The following is a 20,563-nucleotide window of genomic DNA, read 5'->3' as shown; positions in this document are numbered from 1 at the left end:
AGTCAGCATCTACAATTAATTCTTTAGAAAATCTGAGCGTTTGCAGCCTTGCAATCTAAAAATGGAGTATCATCAACCTGTTTTCAGGCTGCTGAAAACACACCTTTAATTTGCTTTCAAACTGATATTATTAAGCCCTCTTCTCCAGTATTTGTGCACAATATGACTGAAGAAACAAGCATTTGATAATTTGCTATTGAAACAAACCATCCACAAAATGTGGTTTGCAGGTTAACACAACTGAAGCTGAGGGATCGTGAACAACAACATTAAAAGAACAAAATTATTCCATTTCAATTGATAGAGGAGGAGTCGTTCCGTGGATGAAAGGATTTTTGATATTTCCCCAAAGCCCAGAACTAAGGCCAAATGCAGATATATAAACACACAAAACACAGACGCACTGAATGTGAGCGCACATATGTCTAATATCAATACATGCACAAGTGCACATACACACACCTGGGTTCTCCCTCTCTGTCTCTCTTTGCGCGCGCACACACACACACAGCAGATGGACTCTGTGCAGCTTCACTTCAAGGTGACCTATCTACTGTATATGTATCAGGTCAGAGGTATCTGAGCAAAGGAGGGGCCGGGGAACGGAGGAATAGGAGACAGGAAGGATATTGTCCATACACCTAGGTAAAAACTGACAGAATGAGCTTTAGAATAATGCTCCGTTGTCAAAGTGTTGGACGCCGGCTCCTCTGAGTCTCTTTTAAGTGTGTCTATGGTGCATTAAGAATCTGTCAGGCCAGCTTTAGCATTAATCAGCTAGCCCACGGAAGAAACAATCACACATAATCTCGAGCTCTAAACCCCGCTGACCTTCTCTTCAAATGCGCAGATAACCCCCCCCCCCGCTTCAAACCTCAGTCATTTAAAGACACACAGTCACCCTGCTCCAGCGCTAGTAATTTCTTCATCCCTGCTTTCCCTTCCCTGTAGTATATCTGATTTGATCCTCCCACAGAAGCACCCATGTCTCTCCACCTGGGAGAACATCGACTCAGCATGTCAAAGTGACCTCAAAGAGGACGCATTCCAGACAATGTGTGCGTGGGGGAGATGGGGCTGTTTTGCCCCATCAATCTGAGGAAAAGGAGAAGGGAAGGAAAGACAAGAGGAAAAAAGGAGGCAGAATACACAAGTTCCATTCATCATCTCAGCAGCGTCGCGAGTGTATAAATAGCAAGATGTGTTCAGAGTTATCATTGAGCCAACGCTTCCATCGTGGTACTTCATTTATTAAGACTGTGCACAGATCAATACGGCAGACATATACACTCTGTACTGTTGACAAGATAATCTCATCATTATGAATTTGGCTTGGGTCGTCAGTAACATGAGCAATTGCATCGCTTATCTGAGATGACAAGAGCAGAGAGAAAGAAAGGCAAAAGGGAGAGAGTCAGAGCAAGAGCGAGTGGAGGGCAAGAAAGCAAGCACTATTTTTTTTTTTTTTTAAACTAAACAATGCTTGGAGCGATAGATAATGAAATACAGTATTTCAGTCCCAAACAGAGGAAAAATCAATAAGAAACAGAGCAAACCAGCAATTGATCTGAATGCTAAAGGCCCCAAAAAGATTTCTCTCTAAGACATGAACCCAGTGAGGGGCCAATTGAGTACATCTATGAAGTACAATAGAAAAAGATGAGACTGGGCCAAATATACAATTTTCCATACGCCATTAGCACTCAGCATCGCCACTGCTACCCTGAAGAGAGGACCCACTGTCAAACGTTTGATGACAAATCTTGTGTGCCCGCCACTTAGTGGGGCCTTTTGTTTAGGCAATAACATCTGAGAGTGCCGACTCATTCGCCTCTGTTGCCACAAACACATAACAGCCACTGCGAAACACAGTGGCTGTCAATTCCCTTCAGACACACACAGGGCTTTAGACATGGGAGTCAGGTTTCAAACTGTGCCACAGATATAAGCAGAAACAGAGGAGACAGTGGGATCTCTCCCATTAGAGTTTCAGACCTTCTCAGACACACACAAACATGCAAACATACACTGGCAGGATTACATCGTTTAGAAAAATGCTCCTCAAATTGCAACATTTCTGGACTGTAATATACTCCAGTGGTTTTATTGGGCAGGGAGAAGCAGCCTGCTTCATAGTAGCTTGTTTTGACATGTAGTTAGGTGAAATTAGAGAAAATAAGATGGTATTCATGGTATATCCCTGCAGTCAATTAATCACATTACTGATGAAGCTGAAGAAGTGCTGAACTGTAGAAGGCAAGGACAAGGAGAGTTAGATCCAGGGAGAAAGGGATAAATCATTTCTCTTATACTAATGAGATAGAAGGTGAGAACAGATTCATATAACTCATTCTTTGAGCTGCGTGTTGTTTCTACAGCACATGCCTAGGGGGCACAGTGAAGGAAGATGTGGCAGAAATAAAAGCTCTCTCAGATTGGACCAGTGCCAAGACACAGCAGAGCGAGTTCCACTTTGTTTGACTTTGAAAGTGTTTGATTTACAGCAAGGAGACCCAGCTGCTGGCAGTTCAAAGAATACATCGTCATGCCATGTACGCCAATGTAGCCCTGTGTGTGCTGTGCATCTCAGCGCACATTATTGTGAGGTCACTCCTATATAATGTATATATATATATATATATATATATATATATATATATATATACATATATACCTGTCTATTGCAGCAGCTGCAGCACCCTGCTGCTCAAAACGTTAAGACTAAAGATCCCAGGAGGGATCTAAGAGCCTCAGGGGGCAGGCAGGCCCTACAGGGAAGCCCATTCCAATCTGAGGGACCCAGCAAGACCGGTGCTTCAGAGCACAGCTGGTGGTAGCACAGGGGCATGTGCGCGTGTGCACATGCATACACACGCACACGGACATGGCAAGATTTCTCCACTGTGAAGGTTATGTTTTGTTCTCTTGTTTTTGTGACCTCTGTTGATGCTAGGTTGGCTCCTTGTGCTTGAGTTGTTTGAGCAGAATGCCAACAGCACCAAGGAAAATGGTTCAAAATCTACTGGGGGCATGAACAGATTTTTTTTTGCTTGTTGGTCAGAATCTATTTCTTCTAGAAAATGTCATGTATTGAAGGAGTTTATGTTAAAAAAACACCTTACAGTAAAAGGATTGTCGGGTACAAAACATACAGATCCATCCAGGTGAGTAGGTGTGCATTTGAAATACAACATGTTGGCAACCTGCTGTATTAGCAGGGTCAAGCAAACAAAACACATTGTCATGAGAGGAAACAGCCACAATAAACACAAATGTGAGGCAAGTCAGAGTCTTTGTAGCCTTGTTAGAATAGAATAAAAAGGTAATTACAGCGTCTGTCTGATAGGACTTGATCTGAAACCGCTTTAAATGCCAGTCTGTACAGAAACTAAACCAAGCTCAACAAGACTTGCTCCACAACAAAATCACCTGACAGTATGACATGATATTTTGAAACACTGGTGTCAGTGAATTAGGCAGATGAGTTATGGTCATTCACTTCCACCCAATCACAAACACACTCATGCAAACACAAAGTGCACAATAACTCGAAAGAACGTCCACTGACAATCCACAGTCTTATTATCGTGCCCATGTCATCTCCAATAGGCTGCTTCCTATTCAACCAAGCAAATTGGTTTAATGTGTCCGGCCAATCTGGCTATCAGGGAGGTCAACTTGTGTTCTCATATCCTGTCTCTTTCTCTACAGTTGAAAAAAAAAAACAAAATCTCTTTGTTACCCTGCATTACCAGGCCAGAGGGTTGGTTAAAAATAATGAAATTATGCAGAACAGAAAAGTGCTGTGTCCAAATGAATGAACAACAGCTGGGTGAAAGGATGTCTAGTGTTTGACCAGTATAATGTATACACACTGCAGCTGGAATCTACCAGACAAAGTATGTTCACAATATTATTAAACTACTTTAGTCACCCACAATGTTTTTCGTGTTGCAACATAGTGAGTATTGCAATAACATACATTAGTTGTTCTAAGTTACAGGGGAACTTGTGTTTAGTGGTGGGCAAAGTCAAGGACCTACATGCTCAATTATTTAGCAGGGTTACTTGGATTTTGAGAACTTGTGATAAATAAAACATTCACTTCCACAGCTGCCTCCAATCTCAAACAAAGTTTTCTGAGCACTCCTAATATGTTTCTGCAAATGAACTATTAATTGTGTAAATCTTTGAAGAACTTTCAGCCCTGCGCCTGTTTAATGGTTTTCACAGAGATAGTGGCCACAGAAAATGTTAAAAATGAGGGTAAAGATGAAGACATTGGTGGTGTTTATGACTACCGGAGCAGATTTCTTCAGTTTTTCTTTCCAAAACTTGAAAAAATGTCTTTGCAACATATAGTAAGTGTAGTAAGAGAGCATGGGCTTAATATTACTAAATTCATCTTCATCTTCTCTCACATTGCAAACACACCCAAGAAAAGTAAATGAATGCTCAAATGCTGCTTATTACAGAGAGTAAATAGCTTCTGTTTCACCCCGTGTTCTGCCCCCACTCCATGTTCACAAATGTGTAGCCAGAGACCTCTCATATTTATCGTGACATCTTCCGCTTCCCTTTGATTTGTTAAATGTTATGATTTATTAATGAAAGAGGATGCAAATATAGCTGCTGTTTTGTGCTGTGCGTTACACTTCTGCTACAGCTCCAAGACACACTGATGTATCTGTGCTAAAACAAGCCCTCTGCAAACTGAAATACCACTAATGACAGCTAATAGAGGGAACATTCAATGACAAAATTTCTTTATTTTGGTTATAGGGAGATAACATAATTTACTGCTGTTCCCCAGAGCAACGTTTTGTGGTCTGACTGCACTTCCTCTCAGTTGTATTTATCATATGAGCTTGGGGGAGATGAAGAAAAATAAAACTGGCTATTAATAATTCATTTCAGCATGTAGTGTTATGTACAGTAGCAGCAGGTTTATTTGAGGAAATATGAAGATACACCCCAAGGCGAGCTGATAATTTTTTTATGTACTGGCAAGCTCAAATAAAACAAATCTGGCCTAGTAGCCCAGAAGAGCTCAACTGGGGGACAAAAGTACACAAATTACAAATGGCTTCTTGAACTGTCTCTCATTCCTATAAATGACTGTTGAGACTGACTGCATCTAGTTGCTGAGCTGCTCAATCCTGTCAGCAAGCGGGCCTCAGTACATACAGGTTTACCAAACTCATTCCATAGAAAGCTCCAGAGGAAAGCAGTTATCTAAAGATGAAGGGAGAGAGAGAGAGAAATGAAATAAAGAGCGCTTTTCTATTCATTGCCTCAGTGGCCACTGAAGTGTGGGAGCAATTTCAATACAATATACAGCGGAGGCTTTGATAAGACTTTTCGGTAGAATCCGTAAAAACATCCCAAGCCCGGTTACATGTGCATCTGTGTGTTTGTGTGCACGAACGTGTGTGTGTTTCTCGGAGGAAGGGTGTTTCAAGGTTCGGACAAATGCAAGATTGTCCCGCTCATAAAAGAGAGGGGCTCTGTCACGGAGCCTGCCAGCTAAAGGCTTAAATCACATGCCTGGAATGCACAATGACGTTACACCCACTCTCTCTCTCTCCCTCTCTCACACACACACACACACACACACACACACACACACACACACACACACACAATCTCCCTAAATTATGCAGAGTAAGACCATTCCTGGAAGCACCCATTTTCAACATCTGCTGCAGCTACATTGTTGGCATGCACATGCTCAACCTAAACAGATCAAAGAAGCGAGCATTTTATCTCCTATATTGTATAGGCGCTGCTTAAATGATCACAGTCACACCTCTTAACTGCCTTTTTTTAAGCGTCCTTTTAATCACTCAATGGGTTTATTGCTGCCAATCACTTTGAGAATCCATTCAAAGACTTTGGATTATTATCAATTGTTACAAGAGAAATCTGCCTTGAATTTCTAATTTATATGCAGTAAACATGTGTGCACATTTTCATCGATTCAGTGTGTTCTTGGTAACTCAAGACAGTTTTAACAAAATTGTGTCATACAGGCAATTCCAGAGAAATATTCTATATTCCACGTGTTCCTAATGTATTCCTGTCTGACATTTTTCATTAGTGCAGCAGGAGCCTCCCTACCAAGTGACAAGTGACAATGTCAAGTCAGCAGAGCCCCTTTTCTCCTTGACACCCTCATCTCAATGCCACCCAACACAAGGCAGAATGCCGCCACCTAAAGGCAGCTTTTATGGCCTTTCAGACTCCCCCTTTGCCTCTGTACCACCTGCACCTTATTAACATGGATGGTCTCCCACCGAGACAGGATTCGGTTTAATTAGGGTTTCATGGTGAATCAAATTACTACACTCAAAACTTATCAAAACAAATCAATATGATAAATTATGGGCCGTAAAAAAGTAATGACACACAGTCTTTGAATGTTTGGTAACAGCGAGGGCAGCTTCACGAAAAAAAAAAAAAAAAGTAGGAAGAAAGCAGCGGAGAAACTTTTGAACCAGTCAGTGGGCCACAGACTGGCACAGCTGCTGGAGTTAAAACATAATGTGGGACAAAAATCCTAAAACGAATTCAAGACAGAGTGGGCGCATGCAGGCTGACTCTATGGAGCAATTTCCTGAAATCCCTTCTTCCTGAGCATTGAGGAATTTTGCAGCAGATTGGTTTTAACCTTGATTCCACACTAAGTAATTCCCTTCAACGCCTTAAGCGGAATTAGGCATCATTACGTATCATCCATCTCCTTATCCCAGGAATTCTCTTTAGAAATGAAATGAAGCTCTCCACTGGGCCGGGTGCTGGCACGGCGGTGACAATGATAAGGCCAGCGGAGCTCTGCTGATATGTTCATATTATTCCCCTCTCCCAGCTAGACACCAAGCCCAGCCTGTCTGCCAGTGCACCACTATAAAACATCATTAGAGGCCAGCAGCAAGAGACTGGGAGTTGCAGGCAGCTACAGTAACCCCACTAGGTGCGGATGAAGACAGCAGCACTAAGGTGCCCTTGTGAAACTGACTGAGCAGGCGATATGCTCTCCCGCTTTATCCTTTCTTTTATTTATTTTTCCTATTTAGCCTCTCCTCCTGTGGCAACTGTAGTGACAGATGGGCTGAGAGGCCTTGGGATCGATGGAAGGGGAATTCTGTCTTTGTTTCCTGACATTTTTCCCATAGCCACTCTCGTCTGACTCGGGTTACTTACTGTCCACACGAACTGAGAGAGGAGACAGAGGCGGGGGAAGGGGGGGAAGTGATACGCTTCTGTACAGATTCTGAAGAAACTTAATGCCTCAGGCCATCTCCCTCTACACAGGTTTCTGTTGAATAATACAACAGAGCACCCTGCACGCCTGATGCGTCGAGGGGACCCTCTGTAAACAAGACACTAAGGAATGTGTTGCTGCAGTTCCTGCTTGTGTTCCCTTTGACAGTCAGAAGGGGGGGAGAGAGAAAAGTAAGTGCACAAAATGGATGTGCAACAGCCCCGTGCAGTCAAATTCATCATCACGATTCACTACATTAGCAGAGAAACAGCCTGCAGAATGGACCAGCAATTATTTTGTCCCTCTGATTAGGAAGCCTTAACGGTCTTTGCGCTGACCCTTGCCCTATGCAGCTGGCTCATAATAGAAGCAGGGCCCAGACTGAGAGTGGGAACAACAGACAGTGGCCTTCCTCCCTGGTGGGAACACGTCACATTTGATCACAGTCATCATCACATCCACATCCAGCGCAAATAGTGGGATAGAAAAGACAGCGGAGAGCTTAATGGAGAGACTAATAGTTACAGTCCGTCGGGACGTAACCTGAGGGAATGTCATTCTCAAATTGAGCCAAATGACAGGCGTAAATATAACAAAACTCAATGAGGACTGTTTATTATTTCTATCAAATTAAAGGACATAATTTTTCATTGCTGAACTATAAGTTAACATCCAAAAAAAAGGGTTTGCTACAACTGCCCATTATCCTCAGTGTTACATACCACTGTCTTAAACAGGCCCTAATCCGCGTCTGACACGACAGACTTTTAATGGGCTTAAGGCCAAAGACACAGAGAAGTTATCACGTTAGAGGCTTATGCACCCAAGTACTCCACACAAAGACGTATAAAGTAGCTGTGAAAATAAGTAGAATCTGCTAATCTCTAGGAATTAACATCGCTAGAATTAAACGCAAGGAGCTAAACTGATTGAACAACACGCATCCGCACTATTTGGAGAAACCTTACTCACGTTATTTCATTATAGCTTTTGTAAGTATTGTGCACAGGTGCATTTATAGAGGTATGTGATTCTGTATATCTGTATCAGATTTGGACATGCAAATTTATGTGGGATGAATTTTAAAATTGTCCTAAAAACCCCCACACACCTGATTAGATCTCAGCCACAGGCTAAACTCTTTATTCCCCAGGAGTGAAACGACAGTGATTGAGTGATTAATGAAAAATTTCTACATGGAAACTGATTTCAAAAGCCTGCCGTGACATATTTCAAGCACAACTGATTTGTGTCGATGTCACCGGCTCTGTTCTGTGAGAGCACCAGAATGACTGTTTAATCCTTCTAATGCTCACCCCTCCCTCTCTTCTTTTCTCTCTGTGCTTCTGGCTCTCTCTGCCTCTGCCTGTCCTTATCTTCCTTTTTTTCATTTTTACAAAACAACAGGGCAAATGTTGATATAGGAAGCTTTCTGAGGGGGTTGTGACTTGAAAATGGTGGCATAACAGTGAAGGAGAGGAGTGCTAATTCTCTTACCTGTATGATGGACATGCGGTTAGTAGGTGTGTCTGTAGTGCTGGTGACTGGGCCTGTGAAGCTGGTGTGGCATCCCACGTGGCCTTGGGGAACGCTGAGGTTATTGGCAGTGGGCTTGAGGTACATGACCTCTGACCTTGGTGAGCTGAGTGGCAGGCGTGTCTGGTAGTCAAAGTACATGGGTGAGGTGGCCAAGGAAGGGCTGCTTACCACATTCATCACATTCATGGCATCCCGCTCCTCCACCTCGCTCTGCACCAGCATGATGTCGTTCTTGTTAATCTTCTTCTTCTTGCCCTTACCCAGCTGAGGGTGCGAATACTCTGCTATGCGACAGTTATAGGTACGGATCTCCTTGTTTTCCCGCTTGCACTTGATCGCTATGGTCACCATGGCGGCGAGAAGCATGATGGATATGATGCTTAGAGTCACAATGAGAGGCAGCGACATGTCCCAGTTCTGATTGTCCTTTGTGTGTGGCAGTCCATCAGGAGGACGTCCGTTGGAGGCCTTGATGATGAGCCTGGCTGCCGCAGTTAGAGTTGGCTTGCCATGGTCCGATACTCGGATGATCAGCTCCACAATGGGGTTCACGTCATCCCAGAATGGATGGGCCGTTCGCACCTCCCCAGTCACTGGATCTATCTCAAAAAGGTGCTCCTCATTGCCATCAGAGATCTCATATGTGAGCCTCCCACTCTCACCATAGTCATTATCCACCGCCCTCACCGTAGTGACAATGTAGCCAACACCAACATTGCGTGGCACATGGATTTCAGCCGTGTCGTTTAGGAGCAGGGGCAAAACTATAACAGGGATGTTGTCGTTGACATCAAGAACGCTAATGCGCACTGTAGCGTTGCTCTCTAGGTGTGGAGATCCTGCGTCTCTAGCAAGAACCTTAAAGTCAAAATATTTAATTTGTTCATAGTTAAAAGACCTCACAGCATAGATGGCTCCATTAGCTGCATTCACATTAACATAGGTGTTGACATCACCCCCACTCACATTGGAGTTGATAATGCTGTAGTACACGGTGCCATTCTGGCCAAGGTCTGGGTCATGTGCCAGAACTGAGCCAAGGTACTCTCCTGGGATGTTATTCTCAGGTATCTGAAGAAGATACACTGACTTGGTAAAGCGAGGAACATTGTCATTCTCATCCAGAATCTTTACGGTGAAGGATTTTGTGGAGTTCAGAGGGGGAATGCCGTTGTCTTTGGCCACAATGGTGACATTGTACTCATCCTGCACCTCTCTGTCCAATGGTCTATCTGTCACTACCGTATAGAAGTTATCATAGTTCTCCTCAAGTTTAAAAGGGACATTACCCAGCACTCTGCACTGAAGCTGCCCATTCCTGCCTGAGTCCTTGTCCGTGACACGGACCAGAGCAATGACAGTGCCTGGGGGTGCTGCCTCACTGATGGCTCCCTGTCTCACAGACACAAAGCCTATAGACGGCCAGTTATCATTCCTGTCGAGCACTTTAACGGTGACTTTACAATGGCCTGGGATTGGATTGGGACCTAGATCCTTTGCCTGGACGTCAATCTCAATAACAGGGCTCTCTTCGTAGTCAATTTCACCCTGAATCTTTATGACCCCCGTTCTGGAATCTATGGAAAAGAGCTCCCGGATTCTCTCTGGGGCATAGCCACTAAAAGAATAGACTACTTGTCCATTGTTGCCCTCATCAGGATCAGTGGCATTTAAATCAATCAGCACTTTACCAGGAGGGGAATTTTCAGGAATTTCCACAACATACGAGGGCTGATCAAACACAGGGCTGTTATCATTGGAATCTATAACTTTAACATTTATCTGCATGGTACCTGACCGAGGATATTCCCCGCCATCTGTGGCTGACAAAATAAGGGTGTGATGGCTTCGTTCTTCTCGGTCCAATGGTCGTTGAATAACTAATTCTGGGAATTTAGTCCCGTCCCCACGGGATTTTACCTCCAAGGAAAAGAGATTGTAGTCATCGCGTGTAATTTGATAGGTTTTCAGGCCGTTCTCCCCTGCATCTGGGTCATGCGCGCTGGTCAAGGGAAAGCGTGTCCCTGGCACTGCGTTTTCAGAAATGTCAATATCAATCTCATTCGAGGGGAAAGTGGGTGAGTTGTCGTTAATGTCCTGAATATCTATTTTGATCATGCAGATCTCCTTGTCATTGGCAAACACCTCCATGGAGAGCTGGCACTTGGGGTTTCTCTTACACAAGGTTTCCCTGTCGATGCGCTGCTTTGTGTACAGCAGTCCGCTTTGGGGGTCCACATCGATGAGATGCGGAGCCGAGTTCTCCAGCACCCTGAAGTTGGCTTTCTTACCCTGTCCTCCCTGCCCAACCTGTTCAAGTCCGAGCCTGGCATCTTTGGCAATGTTCCCAATAACTGTCCCCGGACCCTGTTCCTCTGGGACAGAGTAATTCAAGTTTTTCAATGTCAGGGCTTGAGCCCATAAGAGGAGGAAAAACAAAATGGAAAGATACATCCCCACTCTGTAAAGGCTTCTATAATCTGTTGTGTTTACGCCTCCTTTGACCTGTTGATACTTTGCTCAAATTTGGTGTTTCTATTATTCGGGATCAAATAAAGAGTTCTGTTCATCATGTGAGGCCTTGGCATTTGTATTAGTGGATTGTCTTTTCTCTGTCTCTCTCTTCCTCTGCCTCTTCCAGCAATCTGTGGTGCTGAACACCTAATTTATATTCAGCTGAGCGCCCAGACTCATCTGAGCAATAATCGCGATCCGGTCTCCAAACAGAATAGTCATTGCAAGTGTTCACTCATACCACCTAAGAAGGAAAACAGAAAAAAAATGTTACAATGTATATTGCACACCCAAATAAAATAAAAAATAAAAACAGACTAAGCTACAGGAGACATTCTGCCAGTAAAACAATCTGATCCACCACTGAGCCAAAAATGAAACAGGGCTCATGTGTAATTCATCTCCACAATTATGGGGGAAGCTTGTCAATTAGTTAACCTTGGGAAGACACTCAGCGCAGCACAGATACACAGTGAAATTACGATTCCCCCTTGTAGCTTATTTACTCCATGTATCATTACAAACATCCTGTTTTTAATCTATCTCTAACGTGCAATGCACGAGCTGACCCTATAGCGTGATGGAGGCACATTCAAACATTATGCTGACTGAAAACTGGAACAGGGCAACTTTAATAATATGGTAACACCGCAGAAGGCATACAAGTGAAGATGGCCTATTGTGGCGGCTATTTGAGTAAGTGTGTATAAAATGAGCCTCTTACACGCATTAACAAATCCGCATAATCCGGATATTTACAATGAGCCTTATAAAAAAATCGGAAATGAGCTGCCAACATCTCAGCACAGCCGTGTAATTCTCTCCACCGATGCCCTCTGTCTCCCTCCCTCTCTCTAGCTCTCTGCAAAATTCAACGGTCCTCAGTAGAAGAAGCTGTTGCATCCGCATGCATAGAGGCTGGGAAACGAGCAACAGAAAGGGCTTCTAGTGGAGGAAAAAATATACAAAAAGACAAACTTACCAAAAGAAACTGCCGTAATAGTCCAAAAAAATGTATAAAACAAAAAACAGTCAGTTCCAGCAGGGTTCAGAGAGAGTTTCATCCCCTACCAGTTACCACCCGTTCCCCCTCTTTCCCTCCTCTGTGCAGAGAGAAAAGCCACAAGCCTCCGCTGCACACGTAGGCTACAGTGCAGCGCAGTGGAAATAAAAAAAAAGTGCTCCAGAAAAGTATGACTGTAATGTCAATGAGCTGAAGTCCTCTCCGCTGTCTGATTAGGATGCAGCGACTCGCCTTCTGCCTGCAGTGAGTCACCGTTCTTCATGACAGGAAAACTGTTCGGAGAAATACTCTATGATGAGGAGAAAGAAGAAAAGAAATCCAGATGTGTAGTGCGGTAGATCCAAAGTGATTATTTTTTTCAAAAAAGGGCGATCAGTTTTTTCCCCGGTCCGAAACAGCGCTGAGTGACTGATTCCCGTAGTGGCATTTTGTCCTTGTCCTCCGTCCTCCCGTCAAAGTCCACACACACAAACACACAGAGAGACAGCTGCTGAGGAGGTGGTCAGCAACAACCCCGCATCCTGGAACAAGTCGCTCCGTAGCTGTCAAAAAAGAGCGTGATTTTCTTCAATATATACGCGCAGTGGTGATTTAGTATTTTCCGCACGTAACACAGCCCTAAGCACACAGAACGCTTCCTCTCACTGACTGAAGTCCGGACACCGCATGGTGCATTAAACATTGTCGCTACTCTCCTGGCAGCCAATGAATTTGAAGAGGTGGGAAGAGAAGGAGGGATTCAAAAGCCGCTTTGGGTACAGACTACAAATGATTGGTGGCTCGTAGTTCACCGGTGGTGCATCTGTGTTTTTTCAAATATCACACTTCATTGTTGTTTACAATAAAGGAAACGGTGCGTTGGACAGCTTTGCCGAGAGAGGGGAGGGGGGGACAGGCTGGAGAGGTTTGTAAATTTTCAGTTAGGTCATTTATCAAAACCAGAAAAGATCATTTTGTTCTTTTTATCCTCGGTGATTTATTCAAATGGCTTCAGAGCAGAGACAAAATGATGAGTGTAATGTAAAAGAGGAGAACTAACTGAATAGTTCTCTAAATTAACAGGGTCAGGTAATTTGAGACAGCCGGTAAAAAGGGATTTAAAAAAAGATTCAGCATGTTATACTCTTTACAGATTAGATTATTTTTCAGAGCTTCACTGTGCTAAGTGAGATAAATACTTGATGAGAGTGTTGTTTGTGGCATATAAAAATGCTTTGACCAGAAAATGGCTTAAGAAAGACATACCAACCAATTTGGAATATATTCACAATAGAGAAAATTACGTGTTTTCCAACTTAACTTTTTTATTTACTTATTTTTCATGTCCCCAAGTCCAGAACTAGTACAGGTTGATAAGAATGTGCAAGTATAAGGACATGCGCTTTTCCATATCTTTGTGTGTGTGAATGCATGTATATGTATGTATATATGTTTGTACAGATTTGGCTTTCATATAAGAAGGATCTTCCCCTAGCTTTTTGAGTTTTTTTTTTTTAAATTTATTTTCTGTTCTGTGTCTAGTGGACACATATTTATGATTTTGTTTTGCATTCTTTAAAAGAAAACTTCAACTCCAACTTCTTTAGGCATTGCTTAGGTGCAAAAGAGCAGATCACTATAGTCCAATAACGGTGAAAAAGTTGTCACACACACAAACATGTGTCTAAGGTTTTACCAAACACCAATACAGTGTAGTTGAAGTGATTATTCCAAAATATCTGCTACCTTACAGCTCAGTCCCCAAACAAAACAGTCTACCGTCTGTCCCAGGCCAGCAAAAGCCTGCCACAAAACAAGGTTCCCCTTATAAAACATAACTCAAATTTTTCATGTTCATCTAAAAGAATCAACATAAATAGAGAACATTTTACTGAAAAGAGCATCCCTTCTGTCTTCATAAAATAAATAATTAACCTCATGCTCAATTTCTCTTTTGTTACACAACAAATATATAGTTATGGTTACAAATAGAGAATTATATTTTTTGTGTGTGTTTTTATGTTGCATCTTAGAACTAGTCATTCTTAATTTGGCATATTTCCATCATCTACTGTAGAGACTCGTGTTTGAACTAAAAAAAATAGTGTTATAGTAAAAATAAATGCCTTTATCTGGAAACAGTATTTATGAAACATTCATGGTCTGTTATTTCCCCTGAGAATCAGCATTAGTTTGTTAACTATCTTTGTAGGTTATTAAAAGTGCTAAATACCTGGGAAATTTTGATGAAAAATAACGAGATTCAGTCGATGATTGCAGCAACTATTTGAAGTGACAATGATATCACGCAGTCTTTTTCTGTATTGTACTTTCACAATTATAGCTTGAAAACATAATTTCATCCTGCCTTTTTTAGTTCCCGTTTTAAATGGAAGAAACAACAGAAACTGTCCATTAAAGTTCTTTCCCAGCACTGAAAGTAGAGCAGAAATTATTAGTTGATTGACAGAAAATTACTTGCCAACTATTTTGGCAATCAACTGTCACTTTTCAAAAGGAAAAAAAGTCTAAACATTACTAATTTCTAGCTTCTCAGTGGTGAGAATATGAAACTTTTCTTTGTCTTTCTTGATGGTAAATTGAATAGCTTTGTGTTTTGAACTGTTGGTCACAAAAAACAAGGAAATTGAAGATGTCACATTGGACTTTTAATTTGTATTGGTTCATCAAATTATACAATAATGAAAATCATCTTTAATTGCACAGGCATGGGTGCATTCAGAGACAATGGGTGGTGGTTTTGCATGTCTTTGTAGTCCTTATGTATCTATTAAGGGTTTTGTATATTTTCTTGCGGTCATTTTGTGTCTCTTTATGGTTGTTTCGTGTATTTTTGTGGTCATTTCGTTACTCTTTAAGGTTATTTTGTGTCTTCTTGTGAATGTTTTGTGTCTCTTAGTAGTTGTTTTGTTTCTTTTTCATTTGTTTGGTGTCTCACTGAGGTTGTTTTGTGTCTCCTTGTGGATGTTTTATGTCGCTTTGGGGTTGTTTAGTGCCTCCTTGTGATTGTTTTGTGTCTCCCTGTTGTTTTATGTCTTTTTTGTGGTTGTTTTGTGTCTCATTGTGTTTCTTGTCTCTTTGTGGTTGTTTTGACAATGCGGAGTCCTTTTTCGGTCAGTACGTGTTAATTTGAGTGACATTTTGCAGGTGAAGGCCAGGGGGGTCCCGCACACTTTGGGCCCCTGGGCATGTGCCTGTTAGGCCCATTCAGTAATATATCCATGTGGCAAACACTAGACAGGTTGCCAGTGCATCAGGGTGCCAACAGTAATCAAAGCTTTCCTACCATCTTGCTGTGTAACAGTATTTGGAATCACTGCGGCACAAAGCCTCCAATATCTGTATTACTTAGCATTTAAAACACATCATAACTAATTAAATAGGAATTGAAAGTCAGATTATGGCCCTGAGGACTCTGTTGTATTTTGACTCGACTGTTGTCACGGAGCTGCGGATTTTTCAGGGTTAAACCATGCCCTTCATTTGGTATTGCTATTTCAACATGTCAGCTTTGTTCAGAATAATCTTGTAGTCGATCCATGTATAAACATGGGTCTCAACCTCTATGACTTTCCCGCTGACCTTTCTCTGTGACAGGAGGGAACGACATGAGTGTCAGAACCATTCATTAGACGGAAGGCGACTGAAGCTCATTATTAAACAGCAGGTTTGATGTACTAATGTCAGGATGTTGATAACTGATGAAGGTAAATGTCACATCACTGTCTCTATCTGCATAGTGTGTGTGTGTGTGTGTTTATCCAAATGCGATGCATATTTTGGTGTACCTTCTGAAGTCTTCAGGTCATATACACTGTAAAGTCTATCTTACTTAAAATAATATAGGAAACTGATTCCCTTGAAAAATGTAAGTAAATATAAATTATTAATATTAATATTATTAATCTTAATTTATATTTAGTTTAAATTTAAGTTAAATTCAATTTAATTAATTTTGTGAAGTTGCTGCAATTGAAAAATGACCTGTTTAATGAAATCAATCTTTTTGAGTTTTAACAGCTTCAGTAAACTAAATGTACTGTGCGATATATCTGTAATTTCTGCCAGTTTCATACTAGTCAGTCATACTTGTACATTCCTAAACATGTTAAGAAAACAGAACATCCAGATCTCCTGACTTCATTGGCAAAATTCTTTTTGGTATGATCAAGTTAAGTCACACTAACTTGGTGTACTGAAGTACACATTTAAAAAGAACAAAGTTATTTTACTTGTCATTTTTAAGTTGCAGCAACTTCACAAAATTAAGTCAATGCAAAAATTAAATTTAGCTAAATTTCAAGTAAAATAAACAGATATAAAGTGAACATAAATCAATATTTGTAGCTATATTTACTTTCCTTTTTTAAGGCAATCGATTTCCAAGATTATTCTAAGTAAAATCAACATGTCAGACTTTACAGTGTAGGCATTCCCAGACCAAAGAGCCTGAGACTGAACGCTGAGTACCAATGAGCCAGATGTTTGTTTTTGTTTTTTGTTTTTAACTGATTAGCGAAACATGTGGAAAATAATGAGAAATAATTCAATCTGCCTCTGAGTGAAGTTGATTTATACATTTTCCTCAAGACAACATTGTCCCCATCATGTTTTTTTTTTCTCAATAATCAGCTCAAATAACATCTTCGCCTTTTTTTCTCGCCAACTGCGCAACGCTAAACACTGGGCTAAAACAATGCCTGGAAAACCAACTGCCTTGATGAAATGTCACCAGTGCTGCCAGAGATAAACCCAGCCATTAGCAGCTTTCTTCATTAGCCCAATTAAATGGCCCTCAGGAAATGCACTGACAGAAAGCGTATTTGGAATGGGCTGCTGGTGAACAGCTGCATTAAAACACTATTTCGTAAATTAAATTTCAATCTAATGGCAATGGCCTTTCTTCAGGTGGTAATAAGAGGGAGAAGGCCTCTTTAACCCATTTCTGAATTCGCTTTTTCCTCCTTTTTCCTACACTCTCTGATTTCACTTCTCTTTCCCTCGAGCAATAAAAATGTGTTACACTGTTAAAAGAAATTTGAGCCATGAAGACAGACCGTGTGGAGTCAGAGCTTTTTCTCCTCTTACTCTGTCAGAGAAAAAAAAAGGCATCAGAGCTGACTTTTTACACATGGAGAGTTTTTCCAGCAGCAAATTGTCACCTCCTTCACCACTACTTTTTACCTGCCTGTTGTTTGTCTCCCATATAAATTTTTCCATGTTGCCTTCTGAATCTGTGCCTCTCTTCTTCTTTACACTGTTCAGCTCTTTGCCATGTTGGAAGGAGAGGGGGGAGCAGTATTGTTTACTTCACTTTGCTGTGGTTCGGCAGGAGGGAAGAGCTGGTTTCCAACACCGTTTGTCTTTGCCTATGATAGCATGAAAGCTGAGACAGCAGCACTGATGATATTTTTACGTAGATGTGTCTCTTTCATTCTTCAAAGACATAAGCCCTCTGTACTGTACATTAGTTACAGCACCCATGTATAATGCAGTCTGACTGCACTAAGCTATTAATATTAATACTCATTCCTACAGGTGACCTGCATATGACACGCTATACTGAAAGTTAGTTCAACCTGAGTTTGACCTCATAGACTGTATATTATTATAGGATAATCTCTGAGCATCTAAGAGACTGCTGAAGCTGTAGTTCCCTCAAATTTAAAGCCAAACTACTGAATTAAACTGAAATGCAAAAAAATAATATTTTATAGTAATCTCTTCACTGTATCTTTGCTGTCACTCTCTCTTAGAGTCACATTTTAAAAACTTGTCTCAAGGTGAATGAAGGTTTGAGTAAGCTTCAAATGAACCAGTATATAGTGTTGTCCACATGCATCGAAAGGCAAAAGTGTTTGTATCTGTTTCAAAAGGACACACACAAAAAAGGGTGTAAAGTCTGAAAGCTCAGAAAAGGACACAATGAATCTAGAAATGTGGATAATGGCACACACTTTCAGACATGCTCTTCACAGGCATTTAAAGTGTTGCGCTCCATTGTATCAGTGTTCCCGTACTCAAGAATGTTTCAAAACCACTGTTTAAAGGTCTCGTCTCTGCTGCACTTTTACTCACTCTTGTCTCAGTCCTAGACAAGGAGAATTTTATTTCAAGACCACATTTGGAGAGATATCACTAAAATTGCCTGTGCATATTGATTGCAATTTGCTGTCCCTCCAGGGCCTGTATGCTCCCAGGACCCTGAGGTAGGCAGGAAAAACTGTGGTCAACGCCCCCCACCCTGACCTCTCAAGAGGCTGCTATCGATCAGGATCAGAATCCCACACCAGAAAAAAGGTTTTTTTTCCCAACAAAATGGGCCTGGACTTACAAGGCTCAGGACCCCCACTGACATGGACTCCCCACCCAAAGGGGGGTGCCAAAATTGCAGCCAAAACTTTCACATTCAAAAAAATCAAGCTTGGTTTTTATTTTTTTTCCAAAAACCTAACCATGTACTTTTGCTGACACCTCAGCATTGGTTGTGGCATCCTAGGATGTCAACAGCAGATGCAGGAGGATACCTAGAGCATAATATATAGCTGTTAAAGTCCACTGACAAAGCAGCGATATGTGACGACTTGGGATGAGAATGTTTTGAAAAATCTTAACATAACGGAAAACTGATCCAAAGATCTAATGTGGTTGGTCAGTAGACGGGATACCACCTCTTGTCCTGGAGTCCTAGCAATGCAGTTCACCTTAATGCGTTCATCAGTGAGTGATAGTCACAGTCAGAACATGCTGGAGCTGATGGGTATGGTGGAGTGAATTGTATGTGGAGAGCATTAGAGTAAGAAAAAAATAAAAGGCAAAAGCCATCTGGGGTGCAGCACAAAAAAGCCTTGGGCACAGAATGTGCTACGTCCAGCACTACTCACAATCTTCGTTTTTCTATGGAAAGTGGGTCTTTTAGATCAACTTGAGGAGTACTTATGGTTTGCAAATCCTATTTTATCGTAAGTGTGTCATGCAGTGTGGGTTTTGCTTGGGTTTTGGTCTTGACTTGGCCCAACCCCTCAAAATCTTTGTCCTGTCTCAGCCTCAACACCCTCTGGTCTTAGGGCCAGTTGGAGAGCCAAGTTTGATGTAAATGCATTGATCCATTCAGATGAAATACCAAGGCCAGTTTAACTTCACTGTGTTGGTCTGGAAGAGGTTTCACAGAGGTAAGTTCTGATGGTCACAGTTTACAATTTGAGACATGGGAATTTATCTATATTTTAACTTCGCAGCCGCTTTCTTTTCTTCCAGCTCTGTGGCCATCTTTGCAACAGAGCAGCTTAAATCCCTGACCCCGCTTACAGTGTCATCAAGTCTCAAGAAAAAAAATGGTTTATTCAAAGAGCTGATAGAAATACTGCTGCCCTACATATACTGTGCATCGAGTGTCTGTGTCTATGCTCTTTGTGTTTATACAGTATGTTAATTTCAAATTTATCTTTACATTTGCCGCAGGTAACAAATGCTACTTTTTCAGAATGCATTGGACAGGATGAATGTGTTTAATGGTGAAACACAACCTGCATCTGTTAGTGTGCTTGTTGCTGTTTGTCAACCAAATGTTCACTGTTTGTACGTTCCAAGACATATTTCCTGATCAACGCTCACTGTGTAACAGACTCTGTCTCATCACAGTCCTCATGTTGGATCCTGAGCTGTAATAGGCTTCAGCAGGTGGAGGCCTGAAACACGGATAAAAAGGCATTTGTTTATATTGTTTAAATTCGTGAGATTTTCACCAGTTGATTTATTTTGCACACCACAGGGAACCTATGACTCATTTTCGCCAGGCATGCATTTATTCACAAGCATCCTGCGTTTCTATACTGATGCCTTAAATTAAGATGTAGGGTCAGATGCATACATTAATGCTCTCAGCATGCTCTTAGCAGAATAACACTCTCTTGGAAACTATGTGAGAGATGAATCGTAATCACTTCCTTTAGCTTCTTAGCATCCACCTAAAGAGCCAAATCACATTTGTCCAGCTGAGATTGGATACGGGAAATAGGTGCAGTAATGATAGTTGTGCTCATGGGCATGCCTATAGTGTGTCTTTTATTCACCGTGTGGTGCAAATAAAAAAATAATAACCTGCTGCACCAGGTATCATGCTGAGATGAAGAGGTGACGCCAACAGTGACCTTTGTCAAAGCTTGATTTTCAATGTTGGTCTGCCATATACATTACTTCTCTACAAATAATGAAAAAATACA

The 20,563-nt window shown here is 41.6% G+C and overlaps 1 protein-coding gene across 3 annotated transcripts in view; it reads right to left on the bottom strand.

Moving 5' to 3' along the window:
- Window positions 1-13,001, bottom strand: part of pcdh17 (protocadherin 17) — a 73,400-nt gene extending 60,399 nt beyond the window's left edge. For 2 of the 3 annotated variants that reach the window (XM_042492722.2, XM_042492732.2), the window contains exons 1-2: window positions 12,300-13,001; window positions 8,762-11,561 (exon numbers count right to left, since the gene is read on the bottom strand). In XM_042492722.2, the coding sequence (XP_042348656.1) occupies window positions 8,762-11,257 (2,496 nt within the window). In that variant the 5' untranslated portion in view covers window positions 11,258-11,561; window positions 12,300-13,001. The remainder of the gene's footprint in view (window positions 1-8,761; window positions 11,562-12,299) is intronic. The other variant, XM_042492739.2, reaches the window with a different exon arrangement.
- Between the last annotated feature and the right edge of the window lie 7,562 nt (window positions 13,002-20,563).

Source organism: Plectropomus leopardus, chromosome 1 (assembly GCF_026936395.1).
Source record: "Plectropomus leopardus strain MGB_pleo_1.0 chromosome 1, ASM2693639v1, whole genome shotgun sequence".
Classification (NCBI taxonomy): domain Eukaryota; kingdom Metazoa; phylum Chordata; class Actinopteri; order Perciformes; family Serranidae; genus Plectropomus; species Plectropomus leopardus.
This window is presented reverse-complemented; position numbering and strand designations above follow the sequence as displayed.